The sequence below is a fragment of the Entelurus aequoreus genome, linkage group LG02, assembly GCF_033978785.1.
Source record: "Entelurus aequoreus isolate RoL-2023_Sb linkage group LG02, RoL_Eaeq_v1.1, whole genome shotgun sequence".
NCBI classification, from domain to species: Eukaryota; Metazoa; Chordata; class Actinopteri; order Syngnathiformes; family Syngnathidae; genus Entelurus; species Entelurus aequoreus.
The window spans coordinates 52,976,470-52,993,878 of NC_084732.1; the positions used below are offsets into that span (position 1 = coordinate 52,976,470).

Consider the following 17,409-nt stretch of genomic DNA (forward strand, 5'->3'; position numbering starts at 1 on the left):
GAGGGCCTTAGAAGGCCTTAGAGCAGACCTGGGCATTCTGCGGCCCGCGGGCCGCATCCGGCCTTTTGTACGTCCCTGTCCGGCCCCCGTGAGGCCAATTATAAATTACAAAATAAATTTTAAAAAGTATTTCGAGTGTGCAATACAACAGTGCTGCTTTTGTTTTGAAAAGCGTTATTTGTATTACTTCCGTGTGGACGTATGCTCGTGCGCGCAGCGGCAATCACAAATACAAAATACATTTAAAAAAACATCTTTGTCGTGCGTGCAATACAACTGTGCTGCTTTTATTTTGAAAAGTGTTATATGTGCGTATGTCCTGTGAGGGAAGGCGCACAGCGGTTATCCCCGAGACGCTAAAAAGAGAAAAGTTGATGACGAATGGCGTGTTTTAAAAAATACATGGACTTCCAAGTAAAGGTAAAGCCGTGTGCTTATTTGTGGTACACATGTTGCTGTTTTTAAAGAATATAGTGTAACGACCTGCTGAAGTAGATGTTGTCTTCTTGAGTTGTGTAAATGAGAAGTGAGGAGACGTGCGTGTGGAAGGAACGAGATATGTTGAGCTGTGTTAGTATAGCTTGCTCAATAAAAGTTTAAAAATTGCGTCAGACTTGCTGTGCACTTCTTCTGGACGCTACAATTGGTGTCAGAAGTAAAACTTTGCGCATACTGCGCTGTTTGTGTGCTACGTCATCGGGAGGTACGTGCCACGTGAGGAGCTCGCCGCAAAGAGAGAGAGAGAGACAGCGTTTACAGGTGCAGCCACGCTGCTTGCTACGGGGGGAATTCCGCCCTCAATGAAGACTCCCAGGTTTGATGGCAAGGCGAACTGGGAGGCATTTCATCCCACTTGTGACATCAATTGTAGCGTCCAGAAGAAGTGCACACCAAGTCTGACGTTCTTTTTAAACTTTTATTGAGCATGCTATACTAACACAGCTCAACTTATCTCGTTCTTTCCAAAAGGAAAACCAATCCTCACTCCTCATTTCCGCACCAGCAATGCTTCTTCCTTCGCCAATCACCTTACAGACGTGCTACGTTCACAACAAAGAGGATGCCGGATGAAGTGACAGAAATTGAAATTTTTGTATTGTAATATACATCAGGAAGTGTTGTGTAAGAAAGTGTTAAAAATAAAACCATCAAAAGCCATCTGCTTTTGTATAAAGATAAGTTAGGTTAAATGAAAATATTATTATTATCTATCTTACAGTATATCAAAAATAATTTGTGCAAAACTTAATTGAAATATTGTCGTGTGGCCCTCCAGCAGTGCTCGGGTTGCTCATGCGGCCCCCGGTAAAAATTAATTGCCCACCCCTGCCTTATAGGGCCTCCAGGCCCTGTCTAGGGAACTACTGAAGTTTCAGGGGGCTCTGACCCCTTCAAAGATTGGCTTCAAAGCACATTTGGCAGGTGGACTGACCTAATTAAGTCTGTCTTGGTCTCCATTGGAGCTTTTTTGGCCATCATAGCCTCATGCGGTTGCTTTATCGCCCCTTGTGCTAAGTGTCACTAAAGGGGGTCTAGCAAAGTGGTAACTTTAAGACTTTCGAGAATTGTTGGTTTCCTTCCCTGACCATGACGACATTGACGTGGACTCCCTCCATCTATCGCCCATGTAAATATGCTGTTGTTTTATTGCTAGCTTGCTTAAAGAAAAAAACAAAAAAACAAAACAGCACCTACTTTAATGTGGGGCGTGCTTTATAAGTTTTGTACAAGTAATAAAGATCTTATTGGAAGATCTTAAAGGGGGACTTGTTGGAACCAGTTCAGAACCATATCCATATTTAAGTGTTACTTCTTTCCCTCCATAATCGTATTACAAAATAGCTAGTATTCTTCCTTCCATGGCTAGTCTGCAAAGTAAGGTGTCGGTCTTCTAGCAGTGGAATGCAGAGAGTAGAGATAACACAAGAAGTAGTCCAAACAAAGGAGGGTGGGGGGCAAGGGACAGAGGGAAGTACACAGGAGTTCCGGGGTTTTGGTAGACCGATCTAGACTGGGCGAGGGAACGCTTGTGTACTGGGTTGGCCTCACGTTTGTCCTCTAAGCTTGGAGAATAAACCACAAAATACCAACTACTGCCTGGTGATTGAGTTTAAACATCAGCTTATTGCCATAAAAAGAATCTGGGAGAGACTAGCAATTTGAATTCCCCATTGGAGGAACGCTGGTCAAACGCAACAATATACATTATATATATATATATATATTTCCATTTTCTACTGCTTATTCCCTTCGGGGTCGCGGGGGGCGCTGGAGCCTATCTCAGCTACAATCGGGCGGAAGGCTGGGTACATCCTGGACAAGTCGCCACCTCATCGCAGGACCAACACAGATAGACAGACAACATTCACGCTCACATTCACACAACAGGGCCAATTTAGTTTTGCCAATCAACCTATCCCCAGGTGCATGTCTTTGGAGGTGGGAGGAAGCCGGAGTACCCGGAGGGAACCCACACAGTCACGGGGAGAACATGCAAACTCCACACAGAAAGATCCTGATGCCAGCAACACGTGACAAAGAAGTTGGGAAAGGTGGCAATAAATACTTATAAAGTTGAGGAATGCTCATCAAACACTTATTTGGAACATCCCACAGGTGAACAGGCAAATTGGGAACAGGTGGGTGCCATGATTGGGTATAAAAGTAGATTCCATGAAATGCTCAGTCATTCACAAACAAGGATGGGGCGAGCGTCACCACTTTGTCAACAAATGAGTGAGCCAATTGTTGAACAGTTTAAGAAAAACCTTTCTCAACCAGCTATTGCAAGGAATTTAGGGATTTCACCATCTACGGTCCGTAATATCATCAAAGGGTTCAGAGAATCTGGAGAAATCACTGCACGTAAGCAGCTAAGCCTGTGACCTTCGATCCCTCAGGCTGTACTGCATCAACAAGCGACATCAGTGTGTAAAAGATATCACCACATGGGCTCAGGAACACTTCAGAAACCCACTGTCAGTAACTACAGTCGGTCGCTACATCTGTAAGTGCAAGTTAAAACTCTCCAATGCAAGGCGAAAACCGTTTATCAACAACACCCAGAAACGCCGTCGGCTTTGCTGGGCCTGAGCTCATCTAACATGGACTGATACAAAGTGGAAAAGTGTTCTGTGGTCTGACGAGTCCACATTTCAAATTGTTTTTGGAAACTGTGGACGTCGTGTCCTTCGGACCAAAGAGGAAAAGAACCATCCGGATTGTTATAGGCGCAAAGTTGAAAAGCCAGCATGTGTGATGGTATGGGGGTGTAATAGTGCCCAAGACATGGGTAACTTACACATCTGTGAAGGCGCCATTAATGCTGAAAGGTACATACAGGTTTTGGAGCAACATATGTTGCCATCCAAGCAACGTTACCATGGACGCCCCTGCTTATTTCAGCAAGACAATGCCAAGCCACGTGTTACATCAACGTGGCTTCATAGTAAAAGAGTGCGGGTACTAGACTGGCCTGCCTGTAGTCCAGACCTGTCTCCCATTGAAAATGTGTGGCGCATTATGAAGCCTAAAATACCACAACAGAGACCCCCGACTGTTGAACAACTTAAGCTGTACATCAAGCAAGAATGGGAAAGAATTCCACCTGAGAAGCTTAAAAAATGTGTCTCCTCAGTTCCCAAACGTTTACTGAGTGTTGTTAAAAGGAAAGGCCATGTAACACAGTGGTGAACATGCCCTTTCCAAACTACTTTGGCACATGTTGCAGCCATGAAATTTTAAGTTAATTATTATTTGCAAAAAATAAATAAAAGTTTGAGTTTGAACATCAAATATATTGTATTTGTAGTGCATTCAATTGAATATGGGTTGAAAAGGATTTGCAAATCATTGTATTCCGTTTATATTATGCAGAGGACAAATTTCACCACATCTAGTGTGTGTGTGACAATCATTGGTACTTTAATCTTTAATCTTAATATTTACATCTAACACAATTTCCCAACTCATATGGAAATGGGGTTTGTATTATAGTGTCCCCAATGTTAAAAGGATAAAGCCATTGTTTACAAATTTGGTAAATAAACAAAAAAATTATATTTTGTAGTTTTCTTACTGTACCAAAAATGAACAGAACCTTGACCTCTAAACCGAGGCATGTACCGAACCAAAATTGTTGTGTGCCGTTACACCCCTAATATATATACACATTATATATACATACTGTACATATATACACACACATTATATGTATACACACATATATATAAACACACACATATATATATATATATATATATATATATATATATATATATATATATATATATATATATATATATATATATATATATATATATATATATATATATATATATATATATATATACACACACACACATGGCACTGCTGCTGCCCACTGCTCCCCTCACCTCCCAGGGGGTGAACAAGGGGATGGGTCAAATGCAGAGGACAAATTTCACCACACCTCGTGTGTGTGTGAAAATCATTGGTACTTTAAGTTTTTAACTTAACATATATATATATACATATGTACACATATATACACTACCGTTCAAAAGTTTGGGGTCACCCAAACAATTTTTTGGAATAGCCTTTATTTCTAAGAACAAGAATAGACTGTCGAGTTTCAGATGAATGTTTTCTTTTTCTGGCCATTTTGAGCGTTTAATTGACCCCACAAATGTGATGCTCCAGAAACTCAATCTGCTCATAGGAAGGTCAGTTTTGTAGCTTCTGTAACGAGCTAAACTGTTTTCAGATGTGTGAACATGATTGCACAAGGGTTTTCTAATCATCAATTAGCCTTCTGAGCCAATGAGCAAACACATTGTACCATTAGAACACTGGAATGATAGTTGCTGGAAATGGGCCTCTATACACCTATGTAGATATTGCACCAAAAACCAGACATTTGCAGCTAGAATAGTCATTTACCACATTAGCAATGTATAGAGTGTATTTCTTTAAAGTTAAGACTAGTTTAAAGTTATCTTCATTGAAAAATAAGGACATTTCAATGTGACCCCAAACTTTTGAATGGTAGTGTATAAACATACATATATACACACACACACATATACATATATATACACGCACACACGTATATATACCGTATATACACACACACACACACATATATATACAATAGCCTATGTCAGTGGTTTTGCAGCTTGAGAAAAATAAAGACAAACACATTTTCAGACCAGTTTAAAGGCAAAATATTACCGTAGCTTAGAACGACTGGCTGACAATCTGAAAATCTCTATTCGAACATCTCCGATTGAACACTCTCCCCAGAGTCCCCACATTTCAAAACCAAGCATGTTTGGTTCACTAAACACTTAAAATTGTCCTTAGTGCGAATGATAATTTGTCTATAGCGTAGATGTGTCCTGTATTAGTAGGTGACAGTCAGTGTACCCTGCCTCTCACTCTAAGTCAGCTGGGAATCCAACAACAATTCTAATAAATTGATTTAAAGACCAGACGATTTAAATGGATCCTGGAATACCAACATTGGTTTCCTTATGAAACATTTGTCCAGAGGTCTGTAGTGCCATCTAGTGTCAACTAGTGATTCTGCACTACAGTTCGTACCCTCAGGGTGAATGCAAAACACTTGCAGATTAGTTGTTTGAAATTTCACCTCGAGAGCAAAGAATAAGTTAAGGTAACAAAGAAGTAAAATCTGTATTTTATGTTTTCTCTGTGGCTTGGAGGGGCCTAGTAGGACCATTTCTAAACCAGTTTAAAACTGTGCAACAAATCAGTCATCTAAATAATTCCAATTGCAGCCTGGGGTTACTTGCAGAGTATGACACCACTTCATAATAAATAACTCATCCTAGCTCGAGCTGTCAGCTGCTTTTTCTTTGTATCTTACTTGTTTTTCTAATAACAAGGGATTAAAGAAACGGTCATGGTAAAATTCAGTTGCTTTAGTTAAATCACATGGTTTCTGAAGAAATGTGCCTTAATGTTGCATAAATGATAATCAATAAAGCCAGTCAAGTTTTCGCAGAGTCACTGTGGTTTAGTCATTTCATGGAAGAAAACAGTGACGCACTCTTGTATGACAGAGGTTGTAATAAAAATGCTGCATATGATTGATATGGATTATTAAATTTAATTCAGAGACACTTGTTTAAAAACGCAAATCAATGACTACATCATCGTGGAATCTTATAATGCACATTTATTTAAAATGAAAAAGGAATGAATGTTGTTGTAGACCAGTGATGTAAAAAATGAAAGCGTCACTGAAGGAACTGACCATAAGGAGTTCTAAATGTGAAGAGTTGCAAGGGAGCAATGAGACGATATATGGAAAAGTGGTGACTTTTACAAAGTCAGAAACATCATCTTAAGAGTTCTTTCAGAGATTTGCCTTCTTTTGGGAGAGGTTGATCTTGTCGCCCAAGCTCAAAGCCATCCCCTGTAGAACGCAGATCACAAAGAAATAAATATGAATATACTTAACCCATACAGGTAGTTGTGCTAAACTGGCTGCCTAATGCATTAAATTAGATTTCCCTTCACAAGCACCAATGGTAGCTAAACATGAGGCTCCTGCTGCAGCAGATGTGACCCACCTGACTTTTCGCTCTAATGCGTATGTGTCCGTTGACAGAAGCCTCAGGCCCCAGGTGGATGGGTTTCTCGATGCTGACATTAGCCAGGGCGTCTTCGCCAAAGATAGAACGAGCATAAAGGTTGGCAGCCATAAAACCGCAGAAACCGGACAATGCCTGGTTGATCAGAAAAAAAGACAAAAAAAAAAAAATACGATGACAATGATTATTTGGAAGAAACAGCAGGAATTTTTTTTCTATTGTATTTGTTTTCATTACACTATAGCAGACCTTCTCTGGAGTCAGACACTTCATGTTTGTGGACTTGAGAATATGTTGCAGGTACTCATTCAGATCAGTGATGTTGGTATTTACAGTCACCTTACAAGGAAAAAAAAACGTTAATGGTTTTTTTTTTGGTTTTTTTTAAAACAACAAAATATTAAAACTAGTATTGTCAGACCATGAACCTTTTTAATCAGAATCATCACAGTGTTCAAGTGCATTATTTTGGTAAATCACAATTAATTGTCATTTATTTTCATATGTGTATGTAATTTTATATATATATATATATATATATATATATATATATATATATATATATATATATATATATATATATATATATATATATACACACACACACGCACGCACACACACACATACAGTACATATATATTAGGGCTGTCAAGTGATTCATATTCTGAATCAGATTAATCACTCTCAAAATGTGATAAATCATGATTAATCAAAGGTTATTACTCGCCTGCATATTTAAAATTTGCTTAAGAAAATACCCTAATATTTGGACACAAATGCAATTTTGTTATCAGAATGAAATCCAGGAATGTTTAACTTAACAGCAAGTCATTAATTTGCTCAAAACTTAGTGACAGTAAGTATAGTAAAAATTAAGTGCACATTTTCTAAGTATTTGCAATAATAGAGTAAACAAGGTACAGATGCTAAACACACCCATACACAATTTTACGCAGTGCACCATTTACATCAGCATTTACTCTTCCTTTAAAAAACAAAAACACACATCATAGAATGATATTTGCATCCTTTAGATCAGGGGTGGCCATTAAGTTGATCGCGAGCTACCTGTCGATCGCAGAGGGTGTCAGTCAATCGCCAGCCAGGCATAAAAAAAATAGACCTAAAATTTAGCGACCATCAATCTCATTCTTCACTATGACGTCACATTCGTCACTTGATTGACATTCACGGCCCCCGAGGGTCTTGTGTATACACTGGCTGTCGAGAGCTTAGTGTGAAGAAAAAAACGACCGGCAGAAAGGCAAAACAATTTTTTAATTTCAACACTCTTCTTGCGCCGTACATGCTGTCAAAAGCCTAAAGACCGACCACACAGTTCATGTCTTCACAATAAAAGTGCTGCTCAATCCTGCCTGGGCTAAAAAAAATAGGTGTCTCATAAAGCTAGCGCACACAAGCTAGCAAGCTACAAAGTTTGCTGTAAATGTATTTCTTGTAAAGTGTATAAAAAGGGCTATAGTGTGGAAGCTGGACAAATAAGATGCCGAAATCCAACCGCTTTCATGTATTGGACAGACATTTTTTTATTCCCCCTATGTAAATTTTAAAATGTGGAAGTCATCAGCATGACTGTGAATCCTGTCTGAATTCAATCAATGCAAATCATCAGAATCAGGTAATACACCAACTTATATCCTTGTCTTCATGAAAGAAAGGAATCTATGTGTTAAACATGCTTGTATTTTATAAAACACCTTTGACATGTTAACAAAAAACATCCGTTTCATAAATAAATACATACATATACATACATACATATATACCGTATTTTTCGGAGTATAAGTCGCTCCAGAGTATAAGTCGCACTGGCCGAAAATGCATAATAAAGAAGGGAAAAAACATATATAAGTCGCACTGGCCGAAAATGCATAATAAAGAAGGGAAAAAACATATATAAGTCGCACTGGAGTATAAGTCGCATTTTTGGGGGAAATTTATTTGATAAAACCCAACACCAAAAACAGACATTTGAAAGGCAATTTAAAATAAATAAAGAATAGTGAACAACAGGCTGAATAAGTGTACATTATATGACGCATAAATAACCTACTGAGAACGTGCCTGGTATGTTAACGTAACATATTATGGTAAGAGTCATTCAAATAACTATTAACATATAGAACATGCTATACGTTTACCAAACAATCTGTCACTCCTAATCGCTAAATCCAATTAAATCTTATACGTCTAGTCTCTTACATGAATGAGTTAAATAATATTATTTGATATTTTACGGTAATGTATTAATAATTGCACACATAAGTCGCTCTTGAGTATAAGTCGCACCCCCGGCCAAACTATGAAAAAAACTGCGACTTATAGTACGAAAGATATGTTATGTATATATGTACATACTGTACATACACTACCGTTCAAAAGTTTGGGGTCACATTGAAATGTCCTTATTTTTGAAGGAAAAGCACTGTACTTTTCAATGAAGATAACTTTAAACTAACTTTAAAGAAATACACTCTATACATTGCTAATGTGGTAAATGACTATTCTAGCTGCAAATGTCTGGTTTTTGGTGCAATATCTACATAGGTGTATAGAGGCCCATTTCCAGGAACTATCACTTCAGTGTTCTAATGGTACAATGTGTTTGCTCATTGGCTCAGAAGGCTAATTGATGATTAGAAAACCCTTGTGCAATCATGTTCACACATCTGAAAACAGTTTAGCTCGTTACAGAAGCTACAAAACTGACCTTCCTTTGAGCAGATTGAGTTTCTGGAGCATCACATTTGTGGGGTCAATTAAACGCTCAAAATGGCCAGAAAAAGAGAACTTTCATCTGAAACTCGACAGTCTATTCTTGTTCTTAGAAATGAAGGCTATTCCACAAAATAGTTTGGGTGACCCCAAACTTTTGAACGGTAGTGTACATAAAAACTGAACAAAAATATAAACACTTTTGTATTGCTCCCAAAGATCTAAAACTTTTACTGTATACACAAAAGACCTATTCCTCTCAAATATATTTCACAAATCTGTCTAAAGCTAAATTAGTGAGCATTTCTTCTTTGCCAAAATAATCCATCCCACCACACAGGTGTGTGGTATATAAAGATGCTGATTAAACAGCATAATTATTGCACAGGTGGTCCTCGGGCTGCCCACAATAAAAGGCCACTCTGAAATGTGCAGTTTCATCACACAGCACAATGCCACAAATGTCGCTAGTTTTGAAGGAGCATGCAGTTGGCATGACTGCAGCAATGTCCACCAGAGCTGTTGATCGTGAATTGAATGTTCATTTCCCTACCATAAGCCGTCTTCAAAGGCAAATTTGGCAGTACATCCAACCGGCCTCACAACCGCAGACCACATGTAATCACACCAGCCCAGGACCTCCACATCCAGCTGGTGCACCTCCATGATCGTCTGAGACCAGCCACTAGGACGGCTGCTGCAATAATTGGTTTACATAACCAAAGAATTTCTGCACAAACTGTGAGAAACCGTCTCAAGGAAGCTCATCTGCATGCTTGTTGTCTTCATCGGGGTCTCGACTTGACTGCAGTTAGTCGTCGTAACCAACTTAAGTGGGAAAATGCTCACATTTGATGGCGTCTGGCACATTGGAGAGGTGTTCTCTTTACAGATGAATCCCAGTTTTCACTGTTCAGGGCAGATTTGTGGGAGAATGTTTGCTGATGTCAACGTTGTGAATCTAGTGGCCCATGTTGGGGTTGGGGTTATGGTATGGCAGGTGTATGTTATAGACAACGAACACAAGTGCATTTCATTGATGGCCTTTTGAATGCACAGAGATACCGTGATGAGATCCTGAGGACCTATGTTGTGCCATTCACCCAAGACCATCACCTCATGTTGCAGCATGACAATGCCCCCATGTGGTAAGGATCTGTACACAATTCTTGGAAGCACAAAACATCCCAGTTCTTGCAGGGCAAGCATACTCACTGGACATGTCACTAACTGAGCATGTTTGGGATGCTATGGATCGGCGTATACTACAGCGTGTTCCAGTTTCTGCCAATATCCAGCAACTTTGCACAGCCATTGAATAGGAGTGGGCCAACATTCCACAGGCCACAATCAACAACCTGCTTTACTCTATGCAAATGAGGTGTGTTGAACCGTGTGAGGCAAATGGTGGTCACACCAGATACTGACTGCTTTTTTGACCCCCCCCAGACCCTCAATAAAGCAAAACTGCACATTTCAGAGAGGCCTTTTATGGTGGGCAGCCTAAGGCTCACCTGTGCAATAATCATGCTGTTTAATCAGCATCCTGATATTCCACACATGAGAGGTGGGATGGATTATCTTGGCAAAGAAGAAGTGCTCACTAATGCAGACTTAACAGATTTGTATACAATATTTGAGAGGAATATGTATTTTGTGTATATAGTAAAAATGACTATATAGTAAAAGGGATAGGCTCCAGCACCCCCCACGACAAGCGGTAGACAATGGATGGACCTATCGTTCACAATCATTATGAAAGCCATGACGACAGATGTCGTTTTTTGAATGCATTCTAACTCGTAAATAAATGTAAATAAAAGTCCGCTTACATCGGAGCCAATGGGAGGTCCTCTATTCCGGCCATAAAACCCAATAGAAAAAATGTGAGCAAAGCATGTATATAATGAATGATTGTATTAATATGCCTGTTACTACATTACATACAGTGGGGCAAAAAAGTATTTAGTCAGCCACCCATTGACAATCAATGGGTGGCTGACTAAATACTGTATATACTTACATCATGTATATAAAACCTTAATGGAGGTGCTTGGATGTTTTTTAAAGGGCTGTAGTGGCAGAATAGAGTGGCTCCCATTGACTCCCTTGCAAGCGGACTTTTAAAGCATTTACTATTTAGAATGCATTAAAAAAAAAAATCACATCCGTCCTCATGTCTTTCATAATGATTGGAACGATAGGCAAAATTCCCAAAAACTGCAGTTCCCCTTTAAGGACTACACACCTACAGTCACTGAAGAATGGCAAAGTTTGGGCACCCGCAACTGTTTCATTTTGCCGTATTGAGGCAGCGATTTTCACGCTTTCTGACCTTACAAGACCTCTTGCATACAGTTTGAAAGCCGCAGCCAAAGAAAAGAAACACACAAACGGACAGCAATTTATCGATGACAGCAACTTCCTTAAATTCATTTTAATGTACTGTTCGATTGATTGACTTACTACGATTGACCCAGTCCGACCATTGTATAAACATTTTTAATGCCTCTGGACATCGAATTCAATGCTTTTTAATGCCATTTAAGTCATTAATTTTCACTAAATCCATTTGATAACTTTTAATGCTTTTTAATTCCCCGTGGAAACCCTGTGTGCCGATAAGAACGTTTGTCGCTGCAATGCCAACAAATTACCTCAGTTTCCTCTGAAGTTCCATCATTGTGTTTTGAAATTATATTTGCCGTCTCTCACTCACCTTTATACCGTATAACAATAGGCGACAACTTCTGGGTTTACTTGCGGTCCTTACAAATAGTGTAATACATTTTGATTCATTTATGATATTGCGATCATTTTTTAATTTATTTATGTGGGTTAATGTAAACAGCTCTAATATGTATGTTAGGGATGTAACGGTAAAGTATAGTGATAAACCCCAGTAAAATTCCAGACTAATGACACTGCTCCCCTCACCTCCCAGGGGGTGAACATGGGGATGGGTCAAATGCAGAGGATAATTTTACCACACCTAGTGTGTGTGACACTATCGTTGGGACTTTAACTTTAAATTTGTAATTATTAAAAAAACGTCATTTATTTATGCATTTTATGCAACACTGCGTTCTTGCTAGGAGCAGCGTCGTTTTGCTCAACAAAACATGATGGAAAGCAACTATACGGACCTTGCTTCAGAGATTTTCCCTTTGAATAAACAGAGCCGAACGTGTAGAATCTCGGCGTGTGTGCGCACTGCTGTTAGATGGCGAGTGCGACAGGTGTGGGCAATATTACAGACAGACGCATTTGTGCCACACTAAAAACATACAATGGAGGTGAAACATATTTGATGTTGCTTTCATTTTCTCAACATAGCGTCTTGCTGTGACTGAGTTAATGACGTGAGGAAACATGCAGCAGGCAATGTGTCGGGAATAATGCCACACCTTGTTTGTAAAGTCTTTAGTTTGTTAACAAGGATGGTCACTTGACCTTTATTTAACTGCTAACTTTATCAGTGTTCCAATAACATCAATACTGCTTTGTGTTTTATATTGATATCAAAAAGTAAACACAAAGGGTTTTTTTTGTACATTCTTTGTGGGTTTGTTTTAATTTCACAAAGTTATTACTTTAAAAATCATTCATGTGACACAGCATTTTGTTAATGTTCTATGGTGTACAGTCAATTCCTATGTCATATTTCTGCTCAAACTCTTAATGGATCTGTCATCATACAGCATGTACATACATTAGTACATGTAAATATACATATCTTAAAAAAATACATATTTTTATCAAAATGTAAAAATAGACATAACAGCATCATGTAATGAGAAAAAGCTGACACATTGATACTATTAATCAACAAAAAAAACAAATGTGTATATTTAAATATATGGATAACATTTATCTATAGCCTTTTTATTAGATATTACAAATTACATGACAGCGTTGCGTTCAAATCCCACCCCAACACTGTTTTACTTGACATAATAAATAATCCTGATTAATAATTGTTATTTTAATATTGATCAAACTAATCTTAATTATTATATTGGCTATAATCGTGCAGCCCTTTGTGTAAGACTAGATCTCATATATGAACACTATTTGATATCTATATGGACAAAAAGTGAAGCTTCGTCTTACGGCAATCCGGTGTCATGTTGCACAATTCTTACATTTGTTTTAATTATTTAAATTCCATAATGTGCCATCATGCACAGTTTTCACATTTGTTTTTATTTATTCATGTTATTATTCTGTTTCTGCCATATTAATTTGTTTATAATGCTTCTGTTGTTTCCATGTGCAAATTCAATTTTTACTTGAGGTACATGAAACACAGTGTTCTTATCTCCAATATTGTTTCTTCTACAAGGGAAATCATTTTGAATGTGTCGGGTTTTTAAAAAAGTAAAACTTGGTTAAAATCTTTTATGCACTTTTTAAAAATTTTGAGCACATTTAAAAATACCGCGATAATAATAACCGTGATAATTTTGGTCACAATAACCGTGATAAGAAATTTTCAAACCGTGACAACCCTTATGTGTGTAAGTGTGTATATATATTGCCAGAGACGTCTTAGGGATTTTGAGACATTCTGCAGATGGATTATTGTTATTATTTTTGGTCTGATTAATATTGTCATTTAAAACAATACAATGCAGAGTATTAAAAAACCCTTTTGTAATACCTTGTTTTCCCACTCAAATTCAGCCCACATTTGTCTGAATTCAGCATCTGTACAGGCGGCTGGCTGGATGTAGTCCATGATGTCAATGTGTATGTCACTAAGGACAACACAGTTCCTGTCACTGGCAGCTCCTGACACATCATACACTGCAGACAAAGAAAAAACATTTTATGAACAACCTCCCATTGTATAATATAATACGACTACACACTACTTCTCTTGCCTATGTTGCCGAAAATTATTCCATTTTCAGTAGAAGCCACTTTGACATTGGCTTTTATGTTGGCAAAGTCATGGGGGGCCAGAGTAAGAGGGGAAGGTTTCTCAACCAGTTTGAGGTCACCTGTGAAAAACATATTTTATAAGAGAAAATACAACACAGGCACTTTAGTGACCTAACACTGAAATTAACTTACCTAAAGTAGCGAGTTCGAGTGTGCAGTTCTGAAGCGTGTCACTGGTTTGGTTGACCACTAGCACATCAAGCACAATATCATACTGGTTGACATGAACGTAGGCTTCAGCGTACACAGGGTCTGAGAAGCCTGTTAGCTGGGTCACCTACAAGTGGATGAACAATAAGTGTTTAATTGAGAATTACATGCAAACATTGCGGTTTCCATCAGTGATTGGGAGGTATTGGGTAAATTAAATAGAAATGCACAGTCATTGAAGACCACAATGGATCCCATAGTGCAGCCTATAATTGTTTACGAAAATGTATATACACCATAACAGTTCATCAACAGAACAATCATATCCTAATATTAATAAAGTCAGTTCAGAATAAACTTAAAGGGGCTGTTTGCAACATTTACACAGATGCCTTGAGGGCAAAGTATTTTACACAGTATATCCCGCCCTCTCACAGGTTCTTCTATGTAATGATGCAATTACGTCCGTAAGTAACACTTGCACGTGTATTAGCTTTAAGTGTTGTCAGCTAATAATAGCAATTTGGATAGCTAGCGGTAGCTGTTATTGAATGTATATTCTATCATAACAGCAACATGAATGCAAATAGTTTGTTGCTTCTCTTGAACTGCTTTTGTATGTGTACACACGCTCCTTGCGACCAGGTGAGTGACAGCCGTAACATCAATCATTTTATTTGGACCGGTAAAAATGTGTAATTGTGATAAATGAAGACAATTGTCAAACAAATGTGTTCTGTTAAACCACTAATGGTAAAGTAAGCCTGCCAGTGGTGTTCTTTTTATATGTTTTGCTTTGAAAAATGTTACTATGAGGAAGTTGCAACAGCACCTTTAACTGTCTTTTAAATTATACTGCATGAGCAAAAAACAAAAACGAACACCAAAGATAAGATCTCAAGTAATACATACACAATTTATATTTGCCATTATAATCCTAATTCAATTAAATTGGAAGACGGTGTATTGTAGTAAAGTATTTTATAATAAGCCTTATTTTCATTTTATGCAAGAAGTTGTGAAAAAAGGCAGAAAACATGATTCATAACCTACTACGGCTGCAACAATAAATCAATAAGAAAAAAGCTTGGATTTATATTCAGTTGCTTCAATTAATCGTTTAATAAGTTAAACTAATAAAAAATGTATAAACTCGACCACATGGAATGCCCGGTACTTTAAATATGCGGACATAAATTTCCACACATCCACTGCAGTCAAGAGACATGAGAGTGGTGGTGAGTGAAAGCTGCATTTTTTTATTTTATTAATGCATACGTTACTCCAGATTTCCACTGAATGAGGAACGGCAACGCTGTGGCGGCGGACTCTTTTTGTTTCCATTCAAGTCAATGTGTCAATGCACACATCCCTGTGCTATATATACACGCAGAGCTTCTATATTTGCCAGACGGCGTTTACACGGCGAATCAATTTAGCTAATATGTGCTTTTGTTGGGCAGGAAGTAAGGCACAAACAAAATAAATTGTCAGATTACTTTCAAAATAAAACTCAGTTTTAAAGGCAGATTGTATTTTGAAACGTCTTAATGAGTGAGGACAGGCCTGAAGTCAACTTGTCTAAAGGTTTTCAGACGTTATTTAATAATAATAATCCCCTTGTTGACACAAATGGATGAGAACATGCTGATTCTGGAGTCACAAAATTCAAGAATTATATTAGAGGCATATCCTGGAAAGTTATATGGGGGCCTATGTCAAATACCAGCTGATACGAAAGCCGGGAAAACAGGGGAGTAGTTAGCGGGAGTTGAATGAAGTATGTGTGCGTGTGCGGGCGTGAGTCATGATGTCACTGTCGTGTTGCCGCTTGCTACAAATACAAAAACTTGCAAAACGGTCTTCTTTTCCACAAGTCACGTCAGACGCCCGGCTGTGGGTATTGCTGAACGGCAAAGGCGTGAGTCATGATGTCACTGTCGTGTTGCCGCTTGCTACAAATACAAAAACTTGCAAAACGGTCTTCTTTTCCACAAGTCACGTCAGACGCCCGGCTGTGGATATTGATGGACGGCAAAGCTTGAGACGTTCTGCGATTTTGCCGTTCAGCAGCTGTTACGTATCTCAAATGGCAGGACCGAGTTTATTTGCTTCTGCTCCTCTGGAAGGATAGAATAAAATGTTTGTGTTTCCCTTAACTACTACTCCCTTTATCACATGATTAAGCACCAATTTGAAAGGCGCAACAAACGGCGGTGGGGATTGCAAAAACTTTCCATGGCAGCGCCGTTCAGCAGCCATTAAGCATCTAGTGGAAATCAGGGGTTAAGCGCAATTTTAATATTGATAATGTGCAAATGTTACAAAAAAGAATGGATGTGCCAAGCAGAATAATATTTGTTTATTTGAAATGTTTTCCCTAAAATAGGCATTGAAGCAATCAAATGTTTTATTCTAGTAATCGAACAAACTAATGGATAGCTTACTTGTAGGGATGTAACGGTACGTGTATTTGTATTGAACCGTTTCGGTACGGGGGTTCCGGTTCGGTTTGGAGGTGTACCGAACGAGTTTCCACACGGACATATTAAGTAGCGTAACGCACGTTGTGTAAACAATGCACACCGAGGCACAACACATGGCATGCTAGAAGTTAACGGGCTATGATAGACTGACCATACGTCCTCTTTTCACCGGACATGTCCTCTTTTGCGGAGCTGTCAGGGCGGAGTTTCTTAAACGCCTCAAATGTCCAGCATTTTGAGTTAGGGTTGCGTGTATTTTCAATGCACGTTCAGGATTGAGAAGGGGTTAAAAACTAATCAAATTGTGCGCGCCAGCATTCGTGAGGGAGGGGCAGAGACAGAGAGAGCGAGAGAGTTATGATAAACGCGCATGCGTCACCAGGCTCTGCTTTTTATCCATAGATTTATCAGATTTAATTTTTTATTATCTATAGCAGGGGTGTCAAAAGTGTGCCCCGGAGGCCATTTGCGGCCCACAGCTAATCTTTTAA

The 17,409-nt window shown here is 38.6% G+C and overlaps 1 protein-coding gene across 4 annotated transcripts in view; it reads right to left on the minus strand.

Moving 5' to 3' along the window:
* Positions 1 to 6,158: 6,158 nt before the first annotated feature.
* Positions 6,159 to 17,409, minus strand: part of copb1 (COPI coat complex subunit beta 1) — a 36,090-nt gene continuing 24,839 nt past the window's right edge. For 3 of the 4 annotated variants that reach the window (XM_062029042.1, XM_062029024.1, XM_062029034.1), the window contains exons 17-22: positions 14,415 to 14,559; positions 14,222 to 14,341; positions 13,999 to 14,144; positions 6,837 to 6,938; positions 6,579 to 6,734; positions 6,159 to 6,421 (exon numbers count right to left, since the gene is read on the minus strand). In XM_062029042.1, the coding sequence (XP_061885026.1) occupies positions 6,362 to 6,421; positions 6,579 to 6,734; positions 6,837 to 6,938; positions 13,999 to 14,144; positions 14,222 to 14,341; positions 14,415 to 14,559 (729 nt within the window). In that variant the 3' untranslated portion in view covers positions 6,159 to 6,361. The remainder of the gene's footprint in view (positions 6,422 to 6,578; positions 6,735 to 6,836; positions 6,939 to 13,998; positions 14,145 to 14,221; positions 14,342 to 14,414; positions 14,560 to 17,409) is intronic. The other variant, XM_062029050.1, reaches the window with a different exon arrangement.